At 31.3% G+C, this 16296-nt stretch overlaps 3 protein-coding genes across 3 annotated transcripts in view; 1 reads left to right on the forward strand and 2 right to left on the reverse strand.

Annotated features, from left to right (window-relative positions):
* Positions 1 to 1042, reverse strand: part of LOC112524265 — a 6254-nt gene extending 5212 nt beyond the window's left edge. Inside the window, exons 1-3 of the mRNA XM_025134023.1 lie at positions 851 to 1042; positions 679 to 765; positions 322 to 537 (exon numbers count right to left, since the gene is read on the reverse strand). Of these exons, the coding sequence (XP_024989791.1) occupies positions 322 to 537; positions 679 to 765; positions 851 to 1042 (495 nt within the window). The remainder of the gene's footprint in view (positions 1 to 321; positions 538 to 678; positions 766 to 850) is intronic.
* Positions 1043 to 2974: 1932 nt separating this feature from the next.
* On the reverse strand, positions 2975 to 15017 carry LOC112524267. Its single transcript, XM_025134024.1, has 9 exons — positions 14994 to 15017; positions 12327 to 12630; positions 4763 to 4851; positions 4592 to 4678; positions 4211 to 4426; positions 3927 to 4088; positions 3664 to 3717; positions 3412 to 3555; positions 2975 to 3346 (listed from the first exon to the last, which is right to left on the reverse strand). The coding sequence occupies exons 1-9, from the start codon at positions 15015 to 15017 to the stop codon at positions 2975 to 2977; spliced, it is 1452 nt and encodes a 483-aa protein (XP_024989792.1).
* A 390-nt stretch (positions 15018 to 15407) lies between these two features.
* LOC112524268 lies at positions 15408 to 16095 on the forward strand. The gene is made up of 2 exons (XM_025134025.1): positions 15408 to 15580; positions 15669 to 16095. Exons 1-2 carry the CDS (start codon positions 15408 to 15410, stop codon positions 16093 to 16095), a joined length of 600 nt encoding a protein of 199 aa, XP_024989793.1.
* The last annotated feature ends 201 nt before the right edge of the window (positions 16096 to 16296 follow it).

Below are 16296 nucleotides of genomic sequence, written 5' to 3' on the forward strand. Positions count from 1 at the left end.
ACAGTGATACCACAATGGGCATCACATTGTGTAACTTTGTGATTATTTGGTACTGGCCGGAATAATGTTCACCGGAGATCGGAGGTCGGAGGTAGGAGAGAGGAGTTTTTAAAAATACCTAAAATGCCCTCTAATTATAAATTTAACTTAAATTACCAAAATTATTAATTTCCTAATTTATCCGTTGATATGTGGTTGAGATTGGTTCTCACAGTTACCACAAACTAATCAGTTCTCCCTTGAATGGGCCCCTATATATATATATATATATATATATATATATATATATAATAAAGGGAATTATTTATAAAAAATATGTACCTCATGGCCTTTGTTGGCATAATCCGTTTTGATTGGTGAATTAAATTTCTTTCCAAATTTAGAAATGGGGTTGAATCTTAAAATGTCATCTTTTCTTGTTCTTCTGATTGGAATTGTTCCCGGGGTACATGATTCCCCTTTTGAACTCCATATCTGCTTCAATTCCGATTTCATTCCCGCTCTACCATGCCCATTTGACGGCTCTCGTGGTCTATTCTGTTTAAAATAATATTTATTTATTCAACAAATATCAATATTTTCCGGTCATAATTATGTAACTGTTACATGAATTTTCATATACATACACAAATTATATGTATATATTCACATATGAATATAAAAATGCATAAAACCTACCAATGGCACTGTACTATTTAACTCGGGAAGATCAAAAGCGGGTTGAGAATGAAATAAAACACAATCTATTATATCACCATCTGGGCTCTGTTTCAACAACAAAAAAGATTCAATTAATTCAAACAATTAAAATAAAAACGTAAATAAAACAATTTTGTATACTGATACTTACCTTAATCGATTTGACAAAAGGCTTGTTGATCTTCTTGAGATGAGCATTAACCAACTTCATCTCCTCCGATTCATCATTTGGTGGAATAATTTCGTCATCTTGACGGATCGGAAAAACCGGTGAAAGCAACAAGAAAAACGAGACAAAAATCAAAAAGATTGGACGGATAAAATGACGAGAAGTAAACTTCATCGTTGTACGTCTTTGTGTCGAGTTTTCCTCTATTTTCGGATTTATATGTTTCTGAAATATAATCCAAATGTTAGATTAAATAAAATGCAGGCGTAATTAATAATTTTTTCCTTCTACAAAAGTCAAAGATTTAGTTTTTATTATCAAATATTAATTTTTTATGAATATTTGGAATAAAATAAAAAACAAGTATACAGGGAAATTCTATGAAAATTATTTTTTTAATAATGAATAGCTGCATTTATTATTATTTTATATTTAAAAGGTAATAAGTTTTATATTTTATTCAATTAAATTAATTTTGTAGATCGACGGAATATTAATAATGATGGTCAATCCATTTATCGTTACTTAATTTAATATAATGCCATATTTGTATTATACTTAAATTCTAGTTATGTGGCATAACATAATTTCCAATTATCGTATATATTAATATCTATTAGAAAGGTACTTGTGTAATGTAGCGAGATACATCTCGATTTTAATGTTCTATTTTATTTTTTGTCTCTGTCGATGTTATAATACGGTTTTATGTGTTTTAAAAAAACAATAATGATTTTATTTTTGAATAAAATATAAATTTGAAAATATCATAAAATTTTGAGGAAAAAAATATCAATGTTAGAACTCAATGATTATTCTAATTATATTTATGATTTTTTATATTTAAAATGAGATGTTTATCTTGTATTTGATTATTTTTATCTACAGTTAATTACACGAATTCAGATATAAAGCTTTAATAAGTTGTACTTACGCACAATCTACTTGTAATCTTGAGTTTTAAGTAACGTGTATTAATAAACAGTACTTTATGCATAAAAAATGGTTTTTAAGAGTTTTCGTCAAATGCTTTATAATATTGTATAGATATATTTGGGTAAAAAATTGATTACTGACAACGAGTTGAGTTCACGTGAGATAAGACTGTTTTCGTGAGACACGATTTTAACACTTGAAACTTAGAAAATATTTTTTTTTAAATTAAATTAAATTCTATTTATTTTAATTTTCTTTTTCGAAGTAAGTTTTATTTTATTTTTAAAATATAAAAAAAATCATTCAGATCATTCAAAAGAAAATAAATTACTCAAAAAAAAATTACATGCCTTCATACCCTTTGACTTATTCATAATTTGACAATAATAACCTTTAAACTTGTTGTTTTTACAAATGTATATTAAGTTAAGATTTAAGTTAGGGACCGTTTACTAAGTTTGCTTGATAAGTGCTTATCGGATAAATTTCTTCATCGGATGAACATGGCAAGGGTCAAGAATCTTACTGGGTAAGAGCGATGAAAAAGATATAGAGTTTTACCCGGTAAGTGAAGATAACGACTTTTACCCAGGTAAGTACTTACCGCGTAAGCATTTGGGTAAACAACTCCTTAGTTTATGGATTAGACTGGTTTTTATGGTTTTCAATCTTTTAATGGTTCTCATTTGATTTAACTCCTATATATAAAACTAAATATCGTGAGAATATATGTATAGACGGTAAATGGTAGGTTTATATGTGAATCAATTAAAGAAAAAAAATCTGAAAAATATATATCTGATGATGCATATGTGAATCAACGTTGTAGATTATTATAGATTTTTTCAATGATTCACATTAAACCTTCATTTAACCATCTTTAACTTCTCACGATATTTAGTATTCTTACTTGAAATTTTAAAAACCTTGAAAGACAACACCAAATCTAACGAATCACACAAACGACAGTCTTAATCCATAATAAATGTCGTTTAGGGACCACTTGTATAAAAATATCAAACCACAGGGACAAAATCCGTAATTAATTCCTTTATGTATCAACTATCTTCTCAATATATATTCAATAAAATTATCCTTGCGTGCATTTGTCGATTAGATTATTAAAAGGGGTGGCTATTTTGTGGCTGTTACATATAAGAAATTAAGTCCTCAGGTACATGTTGGTTCATTTCCAGACCCTCCGAAGTATATATAATGACCCCAGTTATCTGCAAATCCAGTTGTAATATCATAACAGCTTCGTTTTTCTGCCAATAAGCTAAATTTTGACAAAGGATTTGTCTTATGTTTCCTATCGATCACTTCCAGGTTCCTAATATATGCTGCTTTCCCGAATCCTTCATTCGAGAAGTGGCCGCTTCCCATTTCTGCCGATGTGTGTGGACCTAGTAGACCATTATACACCTCTCCTCCAAACTCAACTAGCGTTGCCTTTTCTTGAAGGTTTGGAAACAAAGTTGCCGGCCAGTACCCCACTAAACTAGATCCCACCTTCAACCACCAATTCCCAGACTTCGGTTCCTGCAAAAATTAACAACACGTTGAAATATGGGTCATGTAGCGGATTTGGAATATTAAAAATCTACCTTCCAGATTAATAAACTGATGTCGAACTGTTGACCATTATATGTTGATATTGGATATATAGCAGCTCCAAGTGCGATCTTACTACTTGTTTGGACGAACCCCGAGCACAACAAATTGTAGCATCCACTTCGAGACCCATCCTTCTGCAATTTTTAGTTTTAAACATTTAGTTTTAATATATATATATATATATATATGTGTGTGTGTGTGTGTGTGTGTGTGTATGTGTGTATAAATAAATTAGAACTTACAGTCCAATAAATAAAAAGTCGAGGAGAATTGTCTTTACCTAACTTTGGACTAACCTGCCAAAACGACAATATTATAAACTATTAATAAGCTTAAACTGTATACACTGCTAATTCATATATAAATGGGTTTTTTAGAATAACTAATGTATTAAGATGAAGAATAATTAAATTAATATTAGAAAAAATCCATTCACTTAATTCAATAATTTATTCCAAATCCACATTAAACTAAATTCAAAACAAAAATAAGAAGGTGAGGATACCTGCCAACCGGCTGTAATAGTGTTTAGAATATCAGTTGGAACATCACTACTGATCGAAATATGTGAAAGACTAAATTCACTTGGATTCGAAACATTTGGAGCCCAGACATTTAATGTTGCTTTTGCTCCATAGAATTCGCCGAATCCATACCCAATCGCATGCTGCGCGCACACACACACATACATATATATATATATATATATATATATATATATACATATATATATATATTATAGTATTAGAATGCTGTTCTAAAAGGAATTGCCAAATAGAAGTTATGTACCTCATGACCATTGTAGATATTATTAGTCTTGATACTTGCACTATTGCTCTTTCCAAAATAAGAAACGGGAACGGATCTAAAAATTTCATATTCCCTAGTTCTTCTTATCGGGATTGTTCCATCTGGGCATGATTCCCCTTTTGAACTCCATTTTTGTTTCAGTTCCGATGCAATTCCTTTTTTACTCTGCTCATTTGATGGCTCTGTTGGTGGATCCTGTTTAAAATAATATACAGTTATTCAAGAAATATCCATATATTAAGGTCAAAAGTAAATACAACAATAACAATCATTGCGTGCATTTTCATATACATACATACATACATCATATGTCTGTCTGCGTGTGTGTATATATGTTTATGTAAAATACATCAAATATACCGATGACACTGTTGCTTTCAACTCAAGACGATCGAAAGCAGGTTGAAGATGAAACAAAACACAGTCTATTATATCACCATCTGGGCTCTGTTTTCAACAACGAAAAGTTTCAATTAATTTAAACAGTCAAAATAAAAACTCAAGTAAAACATATTTTTAACCGAGACTCACATGAATCGATTTGACAAAAGGTTTGTTGATCTTGTTAAGATGATCCTCAATCAACTTCTTCGATTCACTGCCTTGTGAGATTGAAAAAACTGGTGAAAACAAGAAAAACATTACATATATCAAAATGACTGGAAAATGACCAGAAGCAAACTCCATTATCGTAATTGTTTGAGCACGAATTCTCTAATTTTGTGATTAAAATCGAAACAAAAACAAGTATCAAGATCACAAGATATCAATATGGTTTGTATATTTTTATGGTTTAATCCAAGTGTGAAATTTTGGAGAATATTGAGAATTAAATGGTGGGTTGACCAATAAATGCAATAGTAATTAATAATCTTTTACCTTTTATAAAAAGTCAACTATTTTATTATCATCAAGTCAACTATAAAAAGTCAAAATTTGAAAATAAAATTATTTTAGTAAATGCATCTTCATTTTATTTTCAAATAAAAACTTGTAAAAAATACAATATTGTTTTAGTATATAATTTAATTTTTTTAAATGGAATAATTTAAAATAGTTGTTATTCAACCATCTGAAATCTTTTACAAAAACTAATAACAGAAACTTATTAATCAGATTTAAAGTTATGGATATAACCATCAGTATTGATCCTTTTTTCTTAGAAGGAGGAGATAAAGGTCAATTCTATAAAGCAAGAAAGCAAGGGGTTTGATGCCCATGGATTGTCTTATTATAGCTTTTTTGATTCGTCGGGTATGCCGAGAGAGGACAGTCTGTAGAAGCAACAGGTTGAGAGACCAAGAGAATGCTTATAAAAATCGAAAGATTTTGACGGGTTTTCAAAACGTTGTCTATTCATTTGGAGGAGTAATACAGTTACAAAAAACCCTTCAAACTTTCATTCTTAATGTTTATAAATAAGGTAAAATACGAACATTAGAAAAACAGTAAAAAAAATTACCAGGAGATCAAAAGTACAAGGGTGGTGCTTGATCGGTTAGAGTTTGGCTCTAAAGGTTAAAAGTACCAGGAGGTCTCAGCTTTAAATCCAAGAAGGACTAAAAATCCCCTTGTGGCCATGGAGGTTCAAATACGGTGACTCCGGACTATCTGCAAAGCAGGTGGTCGTCTTGGGATTAGTTGGCTCGCATAGTTGGTTGTATATCCAAGTTAATCAAAAAAAATTATACATCATTGATTTACAATTAACGTTTTAATATTTATATCATTGGAAAATTAAGATTTTGATAAATAAATAAAAAGCTCAAATAATTTAAAAGTATCTATTTTCCAGTTCTATCATTAATTATGAGATGGTAAATTCATTACTCCCTTAATTATTAAAGATAGTGGGTGGTGTCTGATTGCTTTGAGCATTGTCTCCAAAAGTCAAAAGTGTCTAGAGGTCACAAGTTCAAATCAAAAGAGAAATAAAAATCTCATTGTGGCCACGGAGATTCAAATGTGGTGACTCCGAGTACCCGCAAAGTAGGTGGTCATCCTAAGATTAGTTGGCTCACATAATAAATTGGATATTCGGGTTAATAAAAAAAAAATACTTTTACTAAACCTTTATTTTTTAATAAAGGAGTATACTTTCGGACTAAATTACATGAATATTTGTAATTTTATATATATATATATATATATATATATATATATATATATATATATATATATATATATATATATATATATATATATATATAAGGTTGGGTTCACGTGAGACCAAAGGTTTTTCGTGAGACCCATAAGACCAATTTATGTTCATTGATCAACTTTATAAGTTAAAGATCTAATGGTCTAAATTGCACGGTGGCAATTTTGTAACTATTGAGAAGTCTCATGGCGTTTGTGAATGTTCAGATCTGACGATTGTAGATCTAATCCAAGGGTTGAGAATTGGTCTTACAGGTCTCACGAAAAAGTCTATATATATATATATATATATATAATGAAATGTCATAAATAAGATTTTCATGTAAATAATTAAGTTTATTGCTATTTTGTATTTAAAGGTTGATGAGTATTGATTATTTTTCTAATTAAATCGATTTTGCACATCGAAGAAATATTGCTTGCATTAATTTTGTTAAATTAAGAGCATTTATAGTAATGAAACACTTCTGTTGTTATTGGTAAGTATAAAGGGACATTTACCTTATAAGATGAATGTGGTAAGGATAAAAAATCTTACTCGGTAATGGCGAGACAATGATCAAGAGTCTTACCCGGTAATTGAGAACGACGACTCTTACAACGGTAAGTGCTTACGGGGTAAATTGTTATATACAATATTGTTTTGGTGGACTAAAATCTTACACGGTAAATAAGTGGTAGTGTTAAATTTTACCGATAATTACTTATCGGGTAATATTTGGTAAACGACCTCTGAGTTAATTTATTTTTTAAAGTTATTGAAATGGTTGTCTCTAATTATGATGTACTAATATATATATATATATATATATATATATATATATTTCATAAAATGTTTATATTAATTAAATATCATTGTTGAAATTTTATTAACCAAATATTTGATTATTAGTTAGTAGATTTTTTTGGAAAACTATTAATATCTATACTATATTATAAAATATTTGATAAAAACTCTTAAAAACTATTTTTTTATTTATGAAGTACTGTTTATTGGTGCATATTACTTACAACTCAAGATTACAAGTAAATTCCGCTTAATTACAACTTATTAAAGCTTCATGTTTGAATTCGTGTAACTAACTACAGATAAACATAATCAAATAGAGAATAAGCATCACATTTTACATATAAAAAATCTAAAACATAATTAAGATAGTCATTGACTTATAACAAAATACTTAATTATTATTTTAAAAAATATATATTCTTAAATCAAAAAAATTAAAAAATTAATTAAATAGTTAGTTTCGTACTGATATCAATATCTTTTTTTCAATTTTTTATGATATATCCATATTGACATTTTATTCAAAAATAAAAATGTTAGTGATTTCTCAAAATCACATAAAACTGTATTATAACATCAACTTAGACAAAAAATAAAATAAATCGAAACATCAAAATCAAGATCTATATCTCAATGCATTGTGCGAGTACACTTCTAGTAATTATTAATTAGTATATTTTTAAAAATAGTATTAATAAAATGATTTAGTTATTAATTAGTATTTTCTGAAAAATTATGAATAAAACACTTTACTAAATATTTAATTATTAATCAAACAATTTTTAAGCTAACAACTATTGTTTGGTTTATTTTATGTATTCTGTAGTACACAAGCTTCAAAAAGACTTGAGATGTGGTGTGGTGACGAGGTCAAGTCTTACGCTTTACACGCTACGGCAAGAACACATAAGATGACAAATTTGTATGTCATATATAGAATTATATATATATATATATATATATATATTATCTAATCAGATAATCATATTAATAAATATACATTCATATTAGAAGAAGAAAATTATTATTATAAAAACAGGTTTTTGATTAAATATTTAAATAGAACTTATAAAGGTAATTTTACAACTTTATTTTGATGGTGAGTTCGTAACATTTATAAATTTGTGAAACTGTGAGTGATGTTATTAGTTAAATCTGTAAAATGTAAAATCTAAACTTAAAAGTGTAAAAACACAAAAAATAAAATATGATATCGTCAATAGGGTCTGAACAAATTTATTGTATTACATTTTTCCGTGATCTCAACATCATCAGTCTCGTTGCTTTACGAGATCTAGTCATACCACCTTATACACAAATATCCCCTTCTAGAAGACGTAAAATACGATATCGTCAATAGGGTCTGAACAAAGACAAGTTATATGTAACAAAAAGAACTTAAGAATTAAACCTAATTATCATTTCCAATTCTTCCAATTGACAAGATAACATTTTTCAAGTTGCACTGTGGACCTTTTAATTACTTGACGGACAAAATGCGTGAAATAGCAACCTACTTTTAATCACAAATTATGGAACATCTTTAATTTCCTCTGGGGTTTGTTCTTTATTTTCTAATCACAGTCGTTGGACCATTTCATCTTATAATCATAGAATAAAAGTAAATTAATCAACTGAATACAGTTAGTATAACAGATCAATTTCAAAGTAAAATGCATTTTAATGATGAATTGGATTATTAAACACTATCAACCTAATGAATGTGATATATGTAAGAAGTATGGATAAGTTGTATCAAATGACTGATGACGAAAAAAAAATTATGAGTAGAGAAATAACATATTTAAAGTTAAAAGAATTTTTTAATGTACCAAAGTATCAACCTGACCAACCCGACTAACCGATCAACTCGTACGGTTTGGGTTGGTTGGGTTGGGTTAAGATTTTTCAAACCGCAAACATTGGATTAAATTGTTCAAATGTCTTCAACCCAATCAATCTAACCCATGAACACCCCTAAATTCGAGTAATGGTTAAGCCAATAACCCAACATGGTTTTGAATAATCCCACAAATTAAATTTAGTGACAACCCATGATTTAGTGGAAGCTCTTTTCCCTTTTTGACAAGTTTGATGTTTCCCTCAATACCAAATCTACACCAAGAACCAACATAAAAAGTATTGTAATCGATGTTAAAGTCCAGATCGATCTTAATTTTCAGAAAACAAAATCTCCATGTATAAAAGTCGAGGTGAATTTGGAACCATTATGAAGCAGTCTCAACAGCTACTAAAGACCATACGGTCGTTTAAAATTCAATATATTAGGAAATGATAGAAATATACTGGTTCACAACTTGGCAAAATGATTTCAGTTTTTTCCTCCCGAACTATTGTTGTGGCTCCTTCTGATTGGCTTGTTGAGAATCTAAACGCTATTTATACTTCAATTGATCATTAATAAAAATACGGTTTCGGAAGAAAAAAAAATCGAACTCAAACCATTGTTGGACTAAGAAAACACATAGATTGGTTATCAACTTGATTATTGTTTAAGGTTATGATTCAGTGGAATATGATAGTGTTTTTGAATTGATTGACTGATTTTTAACTCAGTGAGTGATGGTATAATTAATGAAGGGGAAGGTTAATTGCACCCGTATCATTTATTAATTGTAGGGGTGAACATAGGCGGGTACCCGCCTTTTTTGACAGGAACCGGAACCGGAACCGGCGGTTCTTGAGATATTGGAACCGGAACCGGAACCGGTTAGAGCGGTTCTTGAATTTTTGGAACCGGAACCGGAACCGCCGGGAACCGGYTCCRGKTYYGGGTACCCGCTTCCTAAAATATTAAAATTTTGTTATTTAGAAATAAAAAATAAAACATTACCAAAACACTAAATTAAATAAACAATAATACAAATTATACGGAATAATGGTTACAAATATTGTTTAACGATTATAAACCATAATAGACTAATAGAAAATGTTCAAAGTTTAACGATTACATACTATAATTGTAAATGTTCAAAACTTAACGATTACATACTATGAAGTGTAGTTTAGTAGAACTAGAAAGTTGATGAAGAATGAAGATGACTACGTCCTTTGAAGATATAACATAATATACATTTGGTATTAAAAAAAATTAATTATTTTTTTATTGAAAAACACTGGATACCCGCCGGTTCCGGTTCAGGGTACCCGCTGGTTCCGGGTACCCGGTCCTGGAACCGGTCCTGGCGGGTACCCGGCGGGTAACGGTTCCGAAAAATTGAGAACCGGAACCGTTCTCAATCGGTTCCCTATTTTCGGAACCGGAACCACTCATATCAGTTCAGGTTCCGGAACCGGCGGTTCCAAGGCGGTTCCGGTTCCGCAAACGGGTACCCGGTTCCGCTGCTCACCCCTAATTAATTGTACCTCTTTACACTCTGTGTAATTATTTTCTTTTTTATATTGATTTTTTTTATTAACCTGGATATCCAACCCGTTATGCGAGCCGATTAATCTTAGAACGACAACCTGCTTTGCAGATAGCCCAGAGTCAACGCATTTGAACCTTCGTGGCCACAAAGGGATTTTTATTTCTCTTTGGATTTGAACCTGAGACCTCCTGATACTTTTGACCTTTGGAGCCAAGCTCAAACCAATCAGACAACCCCCTTGTGGTTTATATTGATTTTCTTTTAGTTATGTTATTTAATCATAAATAGATTATTATTAAAAACATCATTGTTTATTCTGTAAATAAATTAATAATTAAAAAAATATTGTTTTTATAATAATTTCTATAAAAAAAATTATATGATTTCCTTTCTTTTTAACTTTTTTTAAAAATGTTATTTTTTCTAATAATTATTTTAAGAAAAAATATATTTTTTTCTTGTTTTTATGATAATGATTCTTAAAAACGTATTTTTTTTTTAAATTACCAAACTACATATTAAATTTAATATAATAATGTCATAGATAATTGCGTATTATAAAAAGATTTATTGAGCAAGCATCTGGACAGACTAAAAACAGGGAAAACTGTGACCTGGAAATTGTTTTCTCACCTATTTGATCTATGAGGCAAATAAACCACGATATGCAGCATTTTTTGGGTTAAAATGATGCAAATAACTAATTTTTAAAAAATTCAATGATTTATTAATTAAAAAATATATGCAAGGATGAAATTTTTTTGTAAGTAAATATGACTTTATGAGTTGCACGATATTGATTATTTTATTTATAATTTATTATTTGTGTCATTTTAAAAATATTAAAATAACCCAAGAAATTTGAAATACTATCTTTTGTAAAAATGATTACGTTTTTGAAGTAATTTTATAAATATCTCATTCATTTTTCAAATTATTATGTTTTTAGCGTCGTTTCGGGTCTAATATTGCAATTAGTCAAAAAAACATTAATATGAGTTGAGATGGAAACTCAACTGATTTATATTAATTTACATAAAATATCATCTGAATAGCCAACATTGTGACCGCAAATGATGTATATCTAAATATTAAAGATATGTCATAGAATGTTTTTTACGGACGATGCTATGCAAAAATGATATGTAATTATTGATTGATTTTACGTTTAGGAATACTTGAAAAACAATTTTATATAAAGTATTAGTATTTTTTGAATTCAATGTTATTTTTAATGATAAAACAATATATAAAAGAATTTTTTCGTATCTATCGAGGGGCATTTTTACATCTTGTTTAGGGGCTGTTTGGCGGTTGCTGAATGGTTTGGTGCAGAATGGTTAAGTGGTCAGAATGGTTAAAAGGGCCAGAATGGTTAATAGTTGAATGAAATAATGTTGTTTGGTAACAATTATCTGAATGACAACAAATTACCATTTTAACCGTGTGTATAAACAAAATTTCTACAAGATCAGTTTAGGCAGAACCCTTTCGATTTCTAATGAAGGTCCATTGAACTAGCAATGTTCCTCTGTTTCTTCTCATAACCCTTTTCGATTTCTAAGTCAAGTTGAAGGTAAACAACATTCTATCTTAGGTAGATATGGAAATTTTGGATTGGTGACCTCATCCCTGTTAATCATGTTCGATCTATCAAAATTGTGATAAAGAAGAAAGGGTTCCATCACCACAAATCAACAATCCCATTTTTGAACTGTAATAATGAAGAATGGAGACGGTAGAGGTGACCGACAAAGCTGTGGAAGGCGGTGGAGGCGACCATTGAAGCTGATGGAGACGGTAGAGGTGACCGTCAAAACTGATGGAGGCGACCGGAGATGGCGACCGTCGAAGCTGATGGAGACGGTGGAGGCGACCATCGAAGCTGATGGAGACGGTGGAGGCGACCGTCGAAACTGATGGAGGCTACCGGAGATGGCGACCGTCGAAGCTGATGGAGACGGTGGAGGCGACCATCGAAGCTGATGGAGACGATGGATGTAACCGTCGAAACTGATGGAGGCTACAGGAGATGGCGACGAGTTCTCGTGCAATGACTGGAAGAGAAGGGGTGTGGAAGGGTAAAGATGGAAGAAATGCAATCTGAATGGTTGAGTGAAGCCCCAGACACAAAATGGTTAAGAGGTTATTGTAACCATTAAGAGGCTTATTTGTTTTGCCAAACAATCCTTACCTCTTACCGATTAAGAGGTAGGCTCTTAATGTCACCATTAAGAGCCAAACAAACAGCCCCTTAGTGTCATAATTGTCAAGGAAAAGAACTGATCATACCCCCCATGCAATTTATATAAGAATAATTTATTTTTTGACAAAATAGTAGATATGAAATTTACCTGATACATACATATATATATATATATATATATATATATATAGAGAGAGGTTGGTTATTATGCAATCATTTACATTTGTACAACCACTATAACTTAATCTCAACCGTCTATTTAATTTGATGAATATGTGATTTCATAGAAGTTTTGATTGTTTTCTAATAAAAAGAATTGATCATAATTAATGAACCATATTCATCTTTCTTAAATATTCAAATCATAATAAATAAACTCTCATCATTTCTATAAATATCTCAATTAATTAGGTTGCATTGGTTGTACAAATGAACATGGTTGCATTTGAAATATACCCTATATATATATATATATATATATATATATATATATATATATATAATTTTCTTATTAACCTGGATATCCAACCCGTTATGCGAACCGACTAATCCCAGGACAACCACCTGCTTTGCAGATAGCACGGAGTCACCGCACTTGAATCTCCGTGGCCACAGGGGATTTTTATTCCTCCTTGAATTTGAACCTGAAACCTCCAGGTACTTTTGACATTTGAAGTCAAGCTCAAATCAATCAGGAACCACTCTTGTGGTTCGGGTACATATATTTTAATAAACCTTAAAAATAAAAACCATAATTTACTTTATATAAAATAATAATATATTTTAGTTTATTAAAATATAATATCATTGATGATTAGATTATAAATGCTTATGGAAAAGGAGTGGTTGAAATGAATTTAGTAAATATAATAATGAGGGTTGGTAATGGGCTTGAAAAGATATGCACTTCCTTTTGCATGTTTTGTAACATTAATAGTTGATAGAAATGGCAACGGGGTGGGGATGAGGCGGATTTTGTAATTTGCGGTTCGGGTCCTGATCCTCGGTGAGTATAGGGGTTAACATCCCGTCTCTCGTTAAACCCTGGTCAAACTCTATGAAAAATATCCGTTAGTTTTGGTTTACTGGGGATCCTCGGCCCCAACCCTAGTTTGAGTAACAGCTCCCGGCTCCGGTTTGAGTCTATTGGGGATCCTCGGCCCCGTTTTAGCGGAGAATCCCTGTTCTCATTCTGATCGGGTGAGCCGGGTTGTCCAGTGAATCGGGATAAATCATCATCCTTAATAGTTGACATGTTTTGGACTCTTTTTATATTTATGTATTAATATAAAAAAAAGTATGAAATGGGGATAAAAGACGAAATCTTATTTTCATGATTTAAGAAGTTGAGGAAAATGATGCTCGTTTATGGGCTCCAACTCCCGATCGATTAACTCGTTTTATAAGCTCGATATTTTATTGTATGATTTATCAACATGTGAGCATGCTTGGCTCGAAAAAATGTTTGCTCGAATGGCTTGGCTCGACTCGAAAAGTTTAATCTAGTTCTCAAACGAGCTGAGTCAAACTTAAACGAGTTTTACTTTGTGTTTGAGATCCACGAGATGAACAAACTCGAATAGCTCGTTAAACACTCGGCTCGGTGTACACCCCTTAATTAGGAGTAATTTAGGACTAAAATACTATGTAGATTTTGAGTTGTAGGTTTCCTTTACATTCTTGTAAGGCTTTTTTAGAACATGTGAGGCGTTTGTAGTCCAACGGTTAGGATAATTGCCTTCCAACGGCAAACGCATTTCTTTTTTCCAAATTTTTAATTATTTTCTAAACAAAATCAAATATTAAATAAATTGCATTTGATTTTAATTACATCAAATGTGAAAATGAAAGATGTCATTTTTATAGATATAGTCTTTAAAAATATGTCATTTATAATGAAAGGTTGAATAATTTTGTAATTTAAATAATTTTTTAAAGGGTTTTAATTTCATTTCTTTCCCTTAAAAAATAGTTTCGAGACCAAAAGGGCTTTTGGTCTAGCGGTATGTGAGTCTTTGGGCTTTTAGGATGTCAAAGGTGCAAATCTCATCATATGTGAGGAGGGTGTGTAAATTTATTTGTTTTATTTGTCGTATATAAATATTATATACTTCAAAAAGAAAAGAAAAAAAGTTTCGAGAACACAACATAAGGAGACGTTTACATACGTTTACCGGGTGGAGGTTACCAGCAAGAGTGACCACACTCACTTACCTTATCGGTAAAAGAATTTGCCATCGTTTACCCTATCAACACTTACCAAGTACAAGTCTTCTCACTCACTTACCAGGTAAGATTCACAATTGTCTCTTACTGAGTAAGATATTTTTCTGGAAGGGTGTTCCAAGACTAATCCCGACAAATTACGATTGCAAAACATAAGCCATGATAAACTCATACCACAATTTTGTGGACATTTGGAATTATTATCGGGTATGATTCTCGGTACTTGTTGTATTCATTTGATAAACGGTATAGTAATCGTTTATCTGGTAGACGTTTGGTAAAAAGGTCACACACCGAAGGAAGTATTATATATGAGAACACTTCATTTGAATGCAAGTATCATCGATCACAAAAATGGCAGAAGAACGTGTGCAGCTCCTATTTGTACATTCCCTCACGTTAATGGTACTACTGAGTTGCTATCGTCATGTGAACGCCACGGAATCCCCACCATACACCGTCGTACTCTCGGCGCCAGATCTCGAAATCAGACTGTACCGTGACTCATCCTGGATATCGGCCGCCGTCGCCGGCGGCACCTCCTTCAACAAATCAACTCACGACGGCTTTCACAGGTCCGATTTCCCTCTCTCATTCTCCCGCCATAAATTTCAAAACAAAATCACACAAATCCAAATCGTTTTTCTTTAAATCTCGTCTCAGATTGTATCAATACGTTCATGGCGGAAACGAATACAACACCAGATTCAAAATCACAACTCCGACGGTCACCACCGTCACCGCCGCCGCATCGAACGGTTCTTCAGATTATCTGGTGAGCATGTATGTAGCATCAATTTCAAGTCCTCCAATGGCTTCACCTCAACTGAATTTGCACATTTCCAATTGGAAAAACCATTGCGTAGCTGTTAGAAGATTTTCAGGTTTTGCTGGAGATGATAATATCTATAAAGAGAGATCGTTACTTTCGTTTAGCTTGGCTAAATCTTTGATTCTCAACGGGAAAAACGTTTCGATCTCGGATGATAAAAGCTCGTATTCCATTGCGCAATACAACGCATCGTCGCATCTCAGTGGACGTGTAAACGAAGCGTGGATCAACGTTATTCCCTGCCCAGTTCTACATTGAGTGTAGGAAGATATGATGCATGTGTTGTGTAATTTAAATAAGGCTGTTTCTTTGGCGTAAAATTAATTTTGTTTGTGTAATTTAAACAGGGCAAATTGCATGAAAAAATAATTTAATTTGATTTTTATTTTGGTTAACGTATTTTTAGAACTTTTATTTTGGTACGTAAAATGTAAAGTTTTAAACATTTAAGTACTCGGA

This window comes from Cynara cardunculus (assembly GCF_001531365.2).
Source record: "Cynara cardunculus var. scolymus isolate 2C chromosome LG 13, CcrdV1, whole genome shotgun sequence".
NCBI lineage: Eukaryota > Viridiplantae > Streptophyta > Magnoliopsida > Asterales > Asteraceae > Cynara > Cynara cardunculus.

Bases quoted from the DNA above. Each gene is read 5' to 3' on its own strand.
- LOC112524267 (XM_025134024.1), bottom strand. From the start codon at position 15,017: ATGGCAAATTCTTTTACCGATAAG. The intron at 12,631-14,993 runs GTAAGTGAGTGT...CTTCTCTTCCAG, and splicing joins CAAATTCTTTTACCGATAAG to TCATTGCACGAGAACTCGTC. The intron at 3,347-3,411 runs GTAGATTTTTAA...TAATTTTTGCAG, and splicing joins TCAGTTTATTAATCTGGAAG to GAACCGAAGTCTGGGAATTG.
- LOC112524268 (XM_025134025.1), top strand. From the start codon at position 15,408: ATGGTACTACTGAGTTGCTATCGTCATGTGAACGCCACGGAATCCCCA. The intron at 15,581-15,668 runs GTCCGATTTCCC...ATCTCGTCTCAG, and splicing joins ACTCACGACGGCTTTCACAG to ATTGTATCAATACGTTCATG.